At 44.3% G+C, this 16,919-nt stretch overlaps 1 protein-coding gene and 1 pseudogene across 1 annotated transcript in view; both read left to right on the forward strand.

The window, feature by feature from the left end:
- Window positions 1-16,919, forward strand: part of LOC149313748 (dynein axonemal heavy chain 11-like) — a 116,287-nt gene that overhangs the window by 63,146 nt on the left and 36,222 nt on the right. Inside the window, exons 14-17 of the mRNA XM_089519732.1 lie at window positions 428-632; window positions 1,185-1,349; window positions 4,694-4,834; window positions 4,929-5,099. Coding sequence (XP_089375858.1) covers window positions 428-632; window positions 1,185-1,349; window positions 4,694-4,834; window positions 4,929-5,099 — 682 coding nt within the window. The remainder of the gene's footprint in view (window positions 1-427; window positions 633-1,184; window positions 1,350-4,693; window positions 4,835-4,928; window positions 5,100-16,919) is intronic.
- Window positions 11,934-16,762, forward strand: LOC149313749 (thioredoxin-like protein 1; annotated as a pseudogene).

Raw genomic sequence — 16,919 nt, forward strand, 5'->3', positions numbered from 1 at the left:
TCACACCTGCAGCTTCACACCTTCTTTATGCAGACTATAATCTACTGTTAAGCACAGAGTTAAAATGGGAAAAAAAATTAATTGCTTGCTTCCTTGGGAGCATTTGATTCCAGCATGGCACTTGGTGGCCTGTTGAGACATTACATTTTCATTGCAATTTTGAATTTGAAGGAATGCCTAAATTTGGATTATTTCCCTTCAAGCAAATAGCATAAGCTTTTCCTTGTCTTGGTTAACTAGGAAACCAGGTAACATTTTCATTCCTGCTTTCCTTCCTCCATACTTCTCTTTTCTCCTAAATGCAGTTGTAAGTTTGTAACCTGCAAAGTACTGCAATATTTGGTTCACTTGCCAATATATAAGGCCTACTCACACATAACTATTTGCAAAATTGAAGTCTTGTCTACCATGTTCTTTCTTTTTGCAGGTATATTCGAGTTGGAGATAAGGAATGCAAATTTCACCCCAACTTCCAATTTATTCTCCATACCAAACTTGCTAATCCTCACTATAAACCAGAAATCCAGGCCCAAACCACTTTAATCAATTTCACTGTAACACGGGATGGCTTAGAAGATCAGTTGCTGGCAGATGTGGTCAATGTGGAAAGACCAGACCTGGAACACTTCAAGGTATGTGCATTTGTAAACATATGTTCATATATCTTATTAGTCATATGCAAAAATATTTGTCCCCCACCCCTTTTTTTAAATGCTCTATTTACTGCATCACTTGTTTGCTTCAATTACCCCTGAAACATTGCTCCCCTGAAAAAGGAAACAGAAAAAAAGTGGTCTGTTGGTTTAAAAACATTTTTGGTCATTTTTCTATTCAGCTTTGCTTAAACTGAAGACAACACAGCAGTCACAGAAGTAATTATGTTGAAGTGTAAGGAATAAATTTGGATGTTCAGTTCATATTTATCAGAGTAGATGGCAAATCTATACCTGATACTTAGCTGATTTTGTCTTGTTTTAAGTCTGCATAATAATATTCAGGATAAAGGTCACACTATACCTTTACACCTTTTTTGGTATTAATCCACTGCTTAATTGCAAAACCCTAAAAATAAGGACTGTAATAAAGTCTTGGGAGATCAGCAAGTTTTGAAGTTCAGTGATGCATACTTCCTGTATTAATGGTGCTTGAATTATAGGTTTGCAACCTTACCATTTTCATTTCAGTCTGAACTCACAAAGCAGCAAAATTATTTTAAAATTGAGTTGAAAAGGCTTGAAGATGAATTACTGACACGCCTTTCAGCAGCTGAGAGTAATTTCCTTGGGGATACCCTTCTGGTTGAGAGGCTGGAAACAACAAAACTCATGGCAGCAGAAATAGAAATTAAGGTAAAATTATAAATATGAAGAAATGGTAGCTTACAGCGACAATGATAACATAGTAATACAAAAGGAACCCCTTTTACCATCTAAAACAAAGCAGTTTTCTTAGAGGTTGTAGTAATTATTTCTTAGCTGATTGATTTATGAAATTCCTGGAGTTTATTGGGATTTGATAAAATAGTTATCTGCCATGCTGGTGTTCTAATAGGTACAGGATAAACCTAAAGGAGAATCTCAATGCATTCTACATAGTTGACAATTGAATGGTTAGTTAGAAGGAAATATTTTAATTCACTAAAATTAAAAGCTTTCAAAGAAAAATAATTTATAACATTGGTAGACATTTGACTTTTCGTGATCTTTCCACACTGAAATTGAAAATTAAGTACTGTGTATTAGTTGATTTGTTTGTTTTTTTTAAAAAAAACTAGTTGTTTATATAGTTTCTTATGAGTTGCAATTTTTTTCAGACCACGATTAACATGAGACCATACATTACACAAAAATTGCACATTCACCATTGCTAGATCACAAACCTGCCATTTTCAGTAAAACACGAGAGGTGAGAAGACGAAAAAATGATCACCATGAAATGTGGACAAATTGCCTGGCTTAAGTGTCTCATTCTCAATTGAACTGTCAGTACTAAAAGCAATAATATGCCAAGCAGGGCAATGCAGATGCTACAAAATGAGAAACTGTGAATGAACAGGAATGCAATAAACATGTATTTCTAATATCATGAATTGAAATTAATTTCTGCCATTCTGCTGCACATCAGTGGGTACTGGATGCAGTCAGAATGCATATGAATAAGAAGACATGGCTTACAAGTCACTGCTTTTTTTAAAAAAAAAAGTTAGTAACCACTTTGAATGATTTCTCTTATATTGCTTTAACAATATCATGTGATACCAACAATAAATTTTGTGTGTTATTTTCATCGGTTTTAATCGATTCGGTATTCTTTGAGAATATTAGTCAATCTAATTTTTTTCTGTATATTACCTTCAATTTGTAATATATAAATCAGGTGACGTTAAACAATTTGGCTAAAGAAGAGAATATAGTGATAATGCAAGCAAACATCATGTCCTATCCTGTATTTTTCTCCTTTGCTTAAAATATAGTACCACAACATAAAATCTAGGATATTTAATGTAGACACTGTAATACACTAAGAGACTTAGTGTCTTACACTGACTAGCTATGCTGATGTGATGCTCAAGAAATGTTTACAAATATTCCTAGCCCCAGTCCTTGAGGCCCTTAGGAGGGTGACCTCTATTAGCCTACCCTACACCTCTCTTGCTGGATATGAGGTTTCATAATTAATATCTAGCACTGGGTATGTTTTGAGAGGTCACAATGGCTTGATCCAGCCTGGCCACATACTAGGGTTACCCAGGGGCAGAACATCCACATGCCCCGCAACCCTAGCATGTGGCAGTGGCGTCATCATGGCGGCCTCTCATCTATATGGGGGCCACCATGATTATGTCACACACGTGCCGTGTCCAAACAGCGCAGCACATGCATGATGTCTCCACGCTGCCTCAGGCCACTTATAGGAGCCACATTGTTCCTGCAGCAACTAAATGGCTGCGGGAACAATGCCAGGGAGAAAGGGGCCGGGTGGCTCCTTTCTTCCATGGCTCTGGCTCCCGGGGTATGAAGCCCCAAGGACACCCCTTCTCCGCGCCATGGAGAAGTGGTATTTTGCCGCTTCTCCGTGGTCTGGAAAAACTCCAGATTGGGGCTGGACTGTCCCCAACCCGGAGGAAAAGGGGCAGTCTGTACCGCACTGATGACTTGTGGAAACTAGGAAGTTACAGATGTAAGGAGTCACACTCACCTGAGGACATTTGGAGATCTAGATAGGGTTTACTGATCACACTACCCCCCCCCCAGCTCTTTGCATTTCCTCTTGCAATGGAGATAAAGACAGTCCCATTGCAAAGCAATCAGAGACCACAATCTTCACCTCAATTCCTGATGTGTTTATGGTCACCTTTCCTGCTCAACCATCAGGGACTGCCTCAAGTCTAATTAGTGTTTTGTCACTCTGGAGCTGGGGCCATCCCCTGTTCCAGATCCCATGTGTCAATTCCATAGGAAAGCCATCTAAGCTGTTTGGTAACATCAGACAAGTACTGAGGGCATAAAATGAAATATAAATATATGTCCCAGCCCTAGCCACTGTGTTCACAGATAGGGATCCTGTTCACAGACCATGGCTCTCTTCCACTCACTCTGTGTAATCTCCAGACACTTTCTAAACCACTCTCCATTTTCCATGGACCTCTCTTCAGCACTAGTAATTATTGCCCCCTTCAACTCCTGAATCCTCTCTATCCAAACTTTTCTTTCTGATAGCGTTGTATGGTTCTTAAGGTTGCATTGTTTTTTAATGTTTGCATGCACCCTTGTACATTTCTAAATAAACCTTTCTATTCACTGCTCTCTGCAGTTAATACTAGTATACATAGATGAAAAGATCCCTGAAGTTACCTTCCTCTCGCAGGCCTCCTTTTGAGTTATAATTTCTCCAAAATTTCAAGGAGATGTTGACACTGCTGATGGGAATCTTCAACCCGACCCACACTACACACTTTTAGGGTAACACCTCCTTTTGCCTCAATGTGCCTATCAGCCCCCAAAATGGATTGTGCCCAGTGCCAAATATACACAAATTGTAAAAGATGTGACAAAAGAAAAATGTATTAAAATATCAGAAAACAGGTAAAATATTATGGGAGAGACATATCAATAAGAATTTTGTATTCCATTAATTCAGTAGATCTACAGTAGGGTTAACTGGGATTATCCATTGGATTTATCCCTTTATTTACTTTAGGATATGGTTGGATGTAGAACAAGTGAACAAGAATAAGTTTTAAGACTGAATAGTTATAAATAGGAACTCAGATGATATGACTGAAACTTACACATGGGATTTACAATTGGATTTAGCCCATGGTCTTCAGCATTATTCAGTAATTTAGACAGCAGCTAATTAAAGAGATAATTCACTACTGGATCAAAATTAAACTGGGTTAAAAGAAATGGCAGGATGATGTTAAAAATGGTTGGAAGACCAGCCATTCCAGACTGCATTCAGAACAGCTGTAGAGAGCCAGGCATGACAAAAGAAGATCTTTTAGGGGTAACAAATCAAACATGACAACACACAAACCTGATCAGTTGCTAAGATATTAGTAGAAGAATATCAAGATAATTAAAAGTGCAATCCTATGGGCAATATATATGGGCACTATATAAGTGAGCCCTCAATGCCCAGTTGAGGCAGAACAAATAAATGTTGTTTTTAAACATCTGTTATGTTGCAGGTCTTGGAAGCAAACATCAATGAAGTAAAGATCAATGAGGCTCGTGAGCATTATCGCCCTGTTGCAGCAAGAGCATCCCTCCTCTACTTCCTCATGGATGAGCTGAAAAAAATCAATCCGATGTATCAGTTCTCACTGAAGGTTGCTATTCAGAGAAGATATCAATATGTTTTTGTGTTGCTGTTTGAATCGAGTATTCCTATTGGCCTACATGTTCGTCTGTCTCCCTCCACAGGCCTTTAATATTGTATTCCACAAAGCTGTGCAGCAAGCAGAACCTTGTGAAGGTGTAAAGGAAAGGGTCAACAACCTGATTGACTGTGTGACTTACTCTACATTTATTTATATCAGTCGTGGTCTGTTTGAGAGAGACAAGCTTACTGTCACTGCCCAAGTGTCTTTCCAGGTAACTGCCCTCAAATCGATCTTGACTCCTGGCGACCCTATGATAAGACATCTCCAAGACCCTCCGTCCTTCACTGTTCTGCTTAATTCCTGCAACCCCATAAAACCCATGACCTGCTGAATAGAGTCCATTCATCTAGAATGTGGCCTTCCTCTTTTCCTACTCCCTCCACCATTCCCAGCATTATTGTCTTTTCCAATGAGTCCTTCCTTCTCATGATGTGTCTGAAGTACAACAGCCTCAGTTTGGTAATTTTGGCTTCCAGAGAGATTTCTGGCTTGATCTGCTCTGGGACACATTTGTTTGTCCTTTTGGCTGTCCATGGGATCCTCAGCACTCTTCTCCAGCACCACATCCCAAATGAATGAATTTTCTTCTTATCTTCTTTCTTAACTGTCCAGCTCTCACATCCATATGTGGTAATAGCAAATACAATGGCTTGCATGATTCTAACGTTTGTGCTCAGTTGTATATCTTTGCATTTTAGAATCTTTTCTAATTTTTTCATAGCCACCCTCCCCATTCTTAATCTTCTTCCAATTTCCTAACTGCTGTCTGCATTTCTATCAATGTTTGATCCCAGGTATGGGAATTTTTTTACTATTTCTATTTCTTCATTGTCTAGGTTGAACTTGTGAAAGTCCTCAGTGGTCATTATTTTTGTTTTCTTTATGTTCAACATTAAGCCTGCCTTTGCACTTTTGTCTTTGATCTTCCTTAGTAGTGTTCCAGGTCTGTGAGGTTTTCTGCTAGTACAGTGTGCCCGCACTGTATGCAGGTGCACTATACGTGGCTTCAAGCTTACACTGAAGCCATGCAACAATAAAGTGTATGGCATGTGCTCTGCAAGCACGTGCCCCTTTGTTTTCAATGGAATTCTCCTTATATGGGGATCCGTTCTGGATCCACCGCGTAAGGGAAAGGCCCACTGTACTATGCTGTCATCTGCATATCTTATTGTTGGTATCATATTGTTGATATTCTTTCTTCCTATCTTCCCTCTTCATTCTTCTGTGTCCAAGCCTACTTTTCTTATATGTTCTGCATACAAGTTGAACAGATAGGGCGAAAGGTTACAGCCTTATCTGACACCTTTGCCAGTTGGGAACAATTCTGTTTCTCCGTATTCATGTCATGAGTACACATTCCTCATCAGGACTATCAGATGTGTTGAAACTCCCATGTCTTTAAAACCATTCTATAGCCTTTCATGATCTATGCAATCAAAGGCTTTGCTATAGTCTATAAAGCACATGCTGATTTTCTTTTGGAATTCTCTGGTGCACACCATTAGCCATCTTATGTTTGCAGTGTGGTCCCTAGTGCCTCTTCTTTTCCTGAATTGCACTTAAACCTCTGTGATTTCTCTCTCCATGTATGGTTGGAATCTATGTTGCAGAATTTTGAGCATGATTTTGCTAGGTTCCTTCATATGATACCTTCGCATATGGAAGTCTCTATAGGTCTGCAGCCTTAAGACAGTTGCTTCTTCTGACAAATGAAAGCAGTTGAGCTACTATTGGCTGGTGTTGTTTTCCAAGGTTGAGGGTCAGTTTGATGTTGTATTTCAATTGTGAGTCTATGAATGGGAACCAGATTCAAATCCTCACGTGGAAAGAGGCTGCATTAGTTCCTTTCTCCCAGACTAACTCTTAACAGGACTGTTGTGAAAATAAAATTTTGGAGCCCCATGGGAGAACCACTTGTAATTTTGTTTCTGTTGTGCAATAATATCTAAGCAGGAACTGCAAGAATTACCAGTGCTTTCAAATATATAATCTTTACACAGCCTTAATAGTCTGTACCAATGGACTTTGAAAAACAACATTTCAAACCTTTGATGTACACAAGAACAATGGAGGAGAAAGATTCTAGCTCTCACTTTCAGAGATTAGATTATTCTGATTTGGAGTATGGATATTTACTTTTTTGAACTATCATAGCTTCCAGTAGCAATGGATCACCTGGGACTGCCATGCACTCCTAGATTATCAACTGATTTTACAGAGTCCTCATTTCCTTCTACCTATCAGCTAGCTGTTGCTTTCTACAGCCAGCAGATAGACTTCAAAGTACAGTTTGATCCCATATTTACAAGATCAGTAACTGCAGTTTCATGTATCCTGTCTCTGGAAAAAAGGTCTCTCTAGGCATCTGGAGGTCCTCCAGCACAACTATGTGATCAATGTCTGCTGGATATATAGTGTTTGCTGTTAGACATGGCCTCCACTTATCTGCAGTAACCATGAGAATGGATTCCCCCATGGATATGGGGACTGTACTGTACCTTGCATTCAGATTAGCTAGGAGGGTGCCTGCACTCCTGCTCTAGAAGGAGGAAAGGAGAGGAGGAGACATGCTCTTCCCCTTCCCAATAAAGTCAGAACAAGAGCGAAGAAAGAGTTGCTTAAGCCACTCAGAGGTTTGCACTGCTTCAGAAGACTACCCTAATTCCATTTTTGGTAAGTAAAAATAAAACAAAATAAGCACACACAGGGAAGTGGGGAGTCCTGCCTTGAAGGAGTCCACTTTGAATTAAAACACTCTCAGAAGTGTGCATCATGCTCTCTCACAATCTTTGACATAAACACACAGATTTCTTCCTTTTGAAATCCATCTAATTTCCCTAATAGGATCAGTATTGCAGAGAAACATTCCTGATCTGGAAATAGTTTTTCTCCCCAATGTGTATGTAGATTTGTTTGGTTTTGATATTTGAATCTTAAAATTTAATTTTACTGATTTTCTTCTCTCTATCCTCCTTCCTTCTGATTCACTAATCCTGTGGTGCTGGAAGATGGCAGCTGTAGCTGGAGCTACCTCATCTGGCACTGGAGGAAAAAATGGATTCTTCAGCAGGAAAGGGGGGCATTTCAAAAGGGGGTCCTGATGCTTGGAAATTTACTTTCTTTTGAACTATAGTTCCCATAGTCCCCAAGCCAGCAATTTTAGGATTCTGGGTGCTGTATCTAAAAAATTATACCCTCCAACTGTCCTAATTTGGCAGGGACAATCTCAATTAATCCTCTGTCACCTCACTTTTTCAGCTCCTTTTAAAAAGTCTTAGTTTCTCTCCTCTCCTCCCACTCCCCTTTGTTCTCAGTTTATTTCAGTTGCTGCAAGCTGAGTTCAAAATGCAAAAGTAGTTTGCACTCAGTTAATTCAACATGGGGATCAGAGAGAAGGGGAGGCAGAATCTTGTTCTTTCCAGCAGGCTTAGGCAAAAGCAGAGTGCTGCAACTTCTTGTAGCCTATGTATTCTTCTTTGTTCATAATGTTTGCCATTTTCACTACACTCGAATGTTGTGTGGCCACGTGTCCTGGTTTTCATATGTGAGATGTGGATAGCTGTGAAAATGTATTGTTCTCAGTCTGTCCTGGCATCTGTTGTCATGAGTCCTCTGAGGGATGGAGGCCCTTAGCATTTCGGCACCCTGCTGGATGCTGATTCCAGGCCATTGTGAGCAAGAATTATTTCTGACTATATACCACTCCCTGCCTGATTTTGGCACATGGTTTTATTTCAACGTCTTAAAAATATTTACTGTATATCTGGTAATATTTTGAAGTGGGTTTTGTTATTAATTTGATGTTTGTCCTGGTTTGATTTTATGCAGGTCACTTTATACATGCTATTAAAAATGAGGCATAAATCAGAGCATAGGAATCTTACTTTTTGGGACTACAACTCTCAAAATTGGTATGCTGACCAAGGGATTTTGGGATCTGTAATCCAAAAAGTAACTTTCTGAGCTCTGGTGTTGTTATGTTATTATATTCCCAGTTAAACCGCAGCTCTACTCTGTGGAGTATTTCACAAAAAGCACTAACGGGGATTTGGAAAAGAGGGAAGCAGATTTATGGCCATGTGAGTATTCTTCACTATCAAAAAGCTCAAAGGTTAAGGTTATTCAACTAAATGTTGAGATCCAATCTACTAGCAACACATTACAAACCACTTTAATCTTAGCAAATAATGCCATAATCTCTGGAGTGGCTTTAAATCTTTCTACACTCCAGTACTATCCACAGCATAAATTTGGGCCTGTTCTTCACTCTTTTACTATTCTTCTATACCATGGATGCAGCTGGTCCCAACCCTTTTAGTGCATATTTTATATCTTGGGACCACAAAGCTTTGCAATGTTGATGGACGCAGAAGATCATACTATAATCTTTTCCCCTTTATTATGTTACTGAATATAAATCAAATACGTGCATGTTAAGGTTAGGATGAACAGATGGCACTTTTGTTAGACAAAGAAGAAATGAGGGTGAAAAAACAGCAAAGTTGGGGGGGGGGGGACACCTCCTTTAAAAAAAAAGAAAATCCACTTTCCTTCCTAGCTTACCCAGAGCCATTGTGCTGCCCTCCTGTTACACTAAGCGGTGACTCTGAATCATCATAAAGAGATGTTAGAAGCTGGAGAGAAAGACGTTAACCTTCAGTCTTTTTGTGAATTTTAGCAGGTTTCCTTTCCACTGTAACAAAACAAAGACGGTGGATGGCATTAGAAAATGTCAGCAAGGCATCACAATAAAGCAACACAATACATGTAGTGACCTCCCCCTCCCTGCTCCAGCCTTATACGCTTTCTCAGATAGATTTAGTTGCAGTCATAATAATGACATAGGTGCCTTCTTTAAAAAAAATAATTTAAGCACACTTATCTGTCTACCTGGGATAATAAAGCTATCTCCTCAAAGCCCTTTTATACCAAGGAGATTCAAAACAGACAGGTGTTTACTGAAATCCTTTAAACCTTATTTTAAAAATCAGTGTTTACTTTTGACTAAATATTTATGGTTGATGTCTCATTCTTTTCCAGTCTAGCTTTCCTCTTCCCCTGCAACATTTTTTTAAATGTCTGTTTTAAGAAATGGTGTTTCTCTTGCACAGATCACACTTTCCCTAACTCCACCCATCAGCCACTAATGGCATGCATTCTGCTAGATTTCAAGATGAGGAGGAATATAACAATGTCTTGAATAGTCTAATATAGTCTAATATTGTGCAACTTTTAAAAAATCCCTTTCATGGTGGTTTTTAAAGGTGGCCACATTCTCTGTGAATATTTTTTAATCATGTAGAGGAGGGATACCATTGCAGGGATAGCATACTTGCAGTATAGGCCCCTCAGTCTTATGCCTTCAATACGATCTCATGATCTGTTATACACAAACATGGGAACATGAAAAGATGGGAAGGAAAAGATAATGCCGCGTAGTTACTGGCAATCAGTTACTTTCTCTAATGAAGATAGAACATAGTTACATTTCAAAAACCACATAGTAAGTACTAATGGCATGAGTGTTTCTGGGGTAACAATATATTCTAGTTAATTTCACACAAGGGGTTTTGCAGCTCAGTCCAGCGAGTCCAGCCATGCGTATTCACGTTATAATGTGATGTATTAGCAGACATGATTGCTTTCTATGGGGGGTCGTTCAGAGACGGATCCACACTCAATTTGGAATGACTCCTCATTTTTGTGAATTCAGTAACAAACAAATTCACAAAAAATGTTTCCAAACGCACTTCAATTTCACTTTGAATTGGTTTGGTGTGGAAGATCACCCCGATCTTGCCCGCAGTGACCCCCTGTGACCTGTCCCATCATGCCCTGCCTGCTCCTTCACCCTGATCTCGCCCCCAGTGACCTCCTGCCACCTGTCCTATCATCCCTTGCCTGCTCCTTCACCCCAATCTCGCCCCCAGTGAGCCTCTCTGACCTGTCCCATCAGCCCCTGCCTGCTCCTTCACCCTTATCTCACCCCCTCTGCCACCCTACCACCTGTCCCGTCATCCTCTGCCTGCTCCTTCACCCCGATCTTGCCCCCAGTGAGCCCCCTGCAACCTGTCCCATCATCCCCTGCCTGCTCTTTCACCCTGATCTCACCCCCTCTACCACCCTGCCACCTGTCCCATCATCCCCTGCCTGCTCCTTCACCCCAATCTCACCCCCAGTGACCCCCCTGCAACCTGTCCCATCATCCCCTGCCTGCTCCTTCACCCCAATCTCACCCCCAGTGACCCCCATGCAACCTGTCCCATCATCCCCTGCCTGATCCTTCACCCCAATCTCACCCCAGTGACCCCCCTGTGACCTGTCCCACCATCCCCTGCCTGCTCTTTCACCCCTATCTCACCTCCTCTGCCACCCTGCCACCTGTCCCATCATCCCCTGCCTGCTCCTTCACCCCGATCTCGCCCCCAGTGACCTCCTGTGACCTGTCCCATCATCCCCTGCCTCCTCCTTCACCCCAATGAAGGATGACAGCTAAGGAGAGGGCAGGGAAGGATGACAGCCTCCAGAGCCCCACTGAGCATGCGTAAGGGTGCCAATTCGAATCGTTGAATCCCTCTGGTGTGGTAATACAATGTGCACTCTCTCTACTTTGCCCAAGTAGAGACCACAATTTCATTCCTCAGGTATGATAATACATCACGTGAATTGCCTTGGCTCCGAAGTGACTCTGCTCCCCCCTCGCTTCGAATTGGAGCTCCTGTTTCACGTGTGATAAGGCCCACAGTTATGGAAGGAAGGAATGGACAGGAGAGAAGAAATGCAGCAGATGAGCAAAATTTAATTGAATAAGTTGTTAGGTATCATGCTTTAGTGACAGGCCTTCCCCAACCTGGCAGTTTCCAGATATGCTGGACTAGGCAACCTGTCACTCTTACATATTGTTCAACATTTCAAAGATAAAAAATTGGCAGTGTTTCCTTGCGGTGCATGCCGGGCACCTCCTCCTCCTCCTCTTCCTGCCTTGTCTTTGCCGGCGGTGACTCTGCACATAGCACCATCTTTCCTGGATGCCGAGGCTGCCGGGATGGTCAGGGTGAAGGCGGTGGCCAACGACGCGGACTTCCAGGGCGAGCTGAGCGCCACCGGGTCCCAGCTGGCGGTGGCCAAGTTCACCATGAGAAGATGTGGCCCATGTTTAAGGATAGCTCCTGCCTTCAACGCTCTGAGCAATAAATACCCCCAAGCAACATTTCTGGAAGTTGATGTGCATCAGTGCCAGGGAACAGCTGCAACCAATAATATATCAGCAACTCCAACGTTTCTTTTCTTCCGGAACAAAGTACGAATTGACCAGTATCAAGGCGCTGATGCAGTGGGATTAGAAGATAAAATCAAGCAGCATCTAGAAAATGATCCTGGAAACAATGAGGATACAGATATTCCAAAAGGATATATGGACTTGATGCCATTTGTTAATAAAGCTGGCTGTGAATGCCCCCTCCGCCTCCTCGCCGGACACCGCTGCCAGAGCCGCATTTCTGCCGGGCGGCCTCCTCCCGGGGTGTCGGAGGTGCGCAACTGCGCACCGCCCCGGGAGTGCCGCCCACGGACTGGAAAGGGCACCGCTGCGGGACTCTGTTTTGGCTGGCCTTGGCGTTTTGTGGCAGCCGGGAGAGGGCTCTTTAAGGGACATCAGGGGGGAAGGCAAGGAGGAGGCTCACCAGGTGAGAGCGGTGAGCATAAAGCCGGGCGTCCGGACCTTCCTGCCACGCCCCCTCCGCCTCCTCACCGGACACCGCTGCCAGAGCCGCGTTTCTGCCGGGCGGCCTCCTCCCGGGGTGTCGGAGGTGCGCAACTGCGCATCGCCCCGGGAGTGCCGCCCACGGACTGGAAAGGGCACCGCTGCGGAACTCCGCAGCGCTACCACCGCGCAGCTGCGCAACTGCGCAGCTCTTATTGGGCTTGGGGAGGGTTTGGGTTAACCTTAGAGCAGAGGATGCCTGAGGTGGCTAACCTCTGCTCTTTGAACTACTGGAGAAGGGTGGGGGGAGGTTATGGATGTGGGGGATGCACGGGCTGGGGAGGAAGGGGATAACATCGCTACGAGCGGAGCTCCCATTGAGGTTGTGTGGGGCAGGGGGAGGTATGGCGGTGGGAGAAGGGACTTGCGTTCCAGGGGAAGGCGAGATCGATGTGTCATATCTATCTCCCCTTCCTGTCCCCCTCCCAACCTAAGGTACCTGAGGGTCACTCCAACCGTGCCACAAACCCTGTCGCTGCTCCTGTGCAATGCCAGATCGATCAACAACAAGTCCCACATCCTCCACGATCTGCTGGAGGACCAAAGTTGCGATCTGGCTTGCATTACCGAGACCTGGCTTGGGCCTGAAGGGGATGCTGTGTGGGCTCAGGCCCTGCCTGCCGAGTTCTCGGTGAAGGACCAGCCCAGGTTAGGTGGGCGGGGGGGGTGTGTGGCCTTGATACATAGGAACACCGTGTCCCTCACCAGGAACCACATCCAACAGACGTCCTACATCGAGTGTATTTACCTGACCCTAAAAGCGAGGGACAGTCTAGGGATTCTGTTGGTGTATCGGCCACCCCGTGCGCTAACGGACTCCCTTAACGAGCTGACACAGCTGGTCGCTGAACTGATGCTGGAGACGCCCAGGCTACTTGTCCTGGGCGACTTCAACATCTCCCTCACGGCCAGCTATGTTCCACCCGGTGCAGCTCGTGAATTCATGGATACCATGGCAGCCATGGGCCTGTCCCAGCTGATCTTGGGTCCTACGCATTGTGCGGGTAATACTCTTGATCTGGTCTTCTGTTCGGATGCGGAAAATCCGTGGGTGGAAATAACAAATATTTCCCCCCTGCCATGGACTGATCATTTCCTGGTAGAGGCAAAAATCAAGGTCGCTACCCAGATCCCTCCCGGGGGTGGTGGACCTATTAGGATGGTCCACCCTCGAAGGCTGATGGAACCCAAAAGGTTCCAGGAAGCCCTAGAGGGATACATGGTTGGAAGTGACGGCGACTCTGTTGACGCCCTGACTGGTATTTGGAATACCGGTCTCTCGAGGACTATACACAGCATCGCTCCCAAGCGCCCTCTCAGACCTGCTTCCAAACGTAAGCCCTGGTATACGGAAGATCTCCGGGCAAGGAAGCGGGAGCTGCGACGGCTAGAGTACCGTTGGCGGAAACACCTTCGCTTAGACGACAAGACTCTCCTAGACCAACTGTTAGAGTACTACGGAGAGGCGATACGAGCAGCTAAGAACTCGTTCTATGGTGCTCGTATCGCGTCCGCGGAGTCGCGTCCAGCAGAGTTGTTCAGGGTAGTCAGGGAGCTAACTCAGCTCCCTCCTGCCCCGAACCAGATCCTTGAACCTTCTAAGGCCTGCTGCGACCAATTTAATAACTTCTTCGCGGATAAAACCTCTCGGATAAGCGAAGGTCTTAACGCCGACATTCAAGCAGAACCTAGGGTAGAGGCATCCAGAGCCTCCGTGGACTCTGTTAAACTGGATCGGTTTGAGTTGGTAAGTACCGATGATGTGGACAAGATCCTCGGAAGTGTTCGGAAGACAACCTGCTCTCTTGATCCCTGTCCCTCGTGGCTAGCGGCCCAGGGGGGACCGGCTGTGACTTTATTGTTACGCCGGATTATTAATACATCTCTGAGGGAAGGGCAATTTCCATCTGTTCTTAAATTGGCCATCGTAAAACCTTTATTAAAAAAGCCCTCCCTCGACCCCCTGGTACATAATAATTATCGGCCAGTTTCACTGCTGCCATTCTTGGGGAAGGTGATCGAAAGGGCGGTTGTAATCCAGCTTCAGGCGGTCTTGGATGAAACGGATTATCTGGACCCATTTCAAACTGGCTTTCGGGCGGGTTACGGGGTTGAGACGGCCATGGTCGCCTTGATCGATGATCTCCATCTGGGCATCGACAGGGGAAGCGTGTCCCTGATGGTGCTCTTGGACATCTCAGTGGCTTTCGATACCATAGACCATGGTATCCTTCTGGGGCGCCTGGCAGAGGTGGGAATCGGGGGCACTGCGCTCCAGTGGTTCCGGTCCTACCTCTCTGGGAGGTCCCAGATGTGCAGCTGGGAGACGTGTGCTCCGATGAGAGGGCCCTTAAAACTGGGGTCCCTCAAGGAGCCATTCTGTCTCCCATGCTATTTAACATTTACATGAAACCGCTGGGAGAGATCATCCGGAGACATGGGGCGCGGGGTTATCAGTACGCTGATGACACCCAAATAATCTTCTCTATGTCTCCGACTGATGCAGTGACTGAGGATGGCGTCTCTCCTCTCGCGGCCTGTCTGGAGTCAGTAATGGGCTGGATGAGGGAAAACCGACTCAAGCTGAATCCAGAGAAAACGGAGGTACTCGTGATAGGTTCCCCTGGCCCAGGAATGGCGGTGGTTCCACCTGTCCTGAACGGGGTCATGCTCCCTGTGAAGGACTCCGTGCGCAGTCTGGGGGTGCTTCTTGACTCGTCCCTTCACCTGACTGCTCAGGTGTATGTGGCGGTCAAGAGCACCTGTCATCAGCTTCGGCTTATTCGCCAGCTGCGCCCATACCTGGCCCAGAGGGACCTTGAAACAGTGGTACACACTCTGGTAACCTCGAGACTGGATTTCTGCAACGCACTCTACATGGGGCAACCCTTATACCAAACCCAGAAGCTACAAATGGTACAAAACTTGGCAGCCAGGCTGGTCACTGGTACCTCCAGGGCCAGCCACATTACACCGGTGTTAAAAGATCTGCATTGGCTGCCGATTCGCTTCCGGGCACAATATAAGGTGTTGGTGATGACCTATAAAGCCCTAAATGGCTTGGGCCCAGGATACCTGAAGGACCGCCTCTCCCCATACATTCCGTCCCGCACCCTCAGAACATCTGGGCAGCAATTACTTAGGGGTCCCGGGGCTAGGCTTGTCTCCACTACTCGGAAGACATTCTCCATCGCCGCCCCGGCCCTCTGGAATACGCTGCCCATAGAGCTCCGCTCGGCCACCTCCCTGGCCCAATTTAGAAGGGATCTAAAGACCTTCCTTTTCTGTATTGCATTCCCCGACTAAAGTCCAACGGACCTCCTTCCTCTTCACTGGCAAGGGATTGGCTAATTCGGGGCTTTTCTGTTTTTTATTGAATTTGTGATGCTGTACTGTATGTATTGATGTTTTTATTATTGTTTTTAACTTGCTGTTAACCGCCCTGATCTGTTGGAAGGGCGGTATATAAATAAAAATTTTATTTATTATTATTTATTATTAATGAAAGTGATGAACACGGGTTTGAAAACTGTTTACGTAAAGACTCTACCTATTTGGAATCGGACTGTGATGAACAGCTGCTTATTACAGTAGCTTTTAATCAGCCTGTCAAGCTGTATTCTATGAAACTTCAAGGGCCTGATAATGGACAAGGTCCCAAATATGTAAAAATGTTTATCAACCTTCCTCGATCGATGGATTTTGAAGAAGCAGAAAGAAGTGAACCCACTCTGGCTCTGGAACTAACACCAGAAGACATTAAAGAAGACAGTATTATCCAGCTTCGTTATGTAAAGTTTCAGAATGTTAACAGTGTAACTTTATTTGTTCAGTCCAATCAAGGTGATGAAGAAACAACAAGAATTGCATATTTTACATTTATTGGAACACCAAGTCCAAGCAACAAACATGAATGATTTTAAGCGGGTGGTAGGCAAGAAAGGAGAGAGCCACTGAGTACACGGGAAATACCGGAAGGCCTTATTGCAATCAACATGAGATCTTCAGATTGTCTCCAACTCCTGGGAAATTGCTTGACCGTAGCCAGAGACTGTCAGTCTGTTCCATTTTAATACCATTATAAATAAATCACTGCATTTTGTTTAAAAAAAAAAAAACCAAAGATGAAAAATTGGGGCAGGTGTGGCTAAGCAACATTAGAGTGTGTTCCTCATGGTGGCAAAAGTAATTAATAAGGAAGAACACACAAGCTAGGAGAGGCTCGGCAGTTTGCTTTTACCTGAGCTGACTGGGAAGGGCAAGTTTTTG

Source organism: Sceloporus occidentalis, unplaced genomic scaffold (assembly GCF_023333645.1).
Source record: "Sceloporus occidentalis isolate IW3139 unplaced genomic scaffold, rSceOcc1.0.p SCAF_4, whole genome shotgun sequence".
Classification (NCBI taxonomy): Eukaryota; Metazoa; Chordata; class Lepidosauria; order Squamata; family Phrynosomatidae; genus Sceloporus; species Sceloporus occidentalis.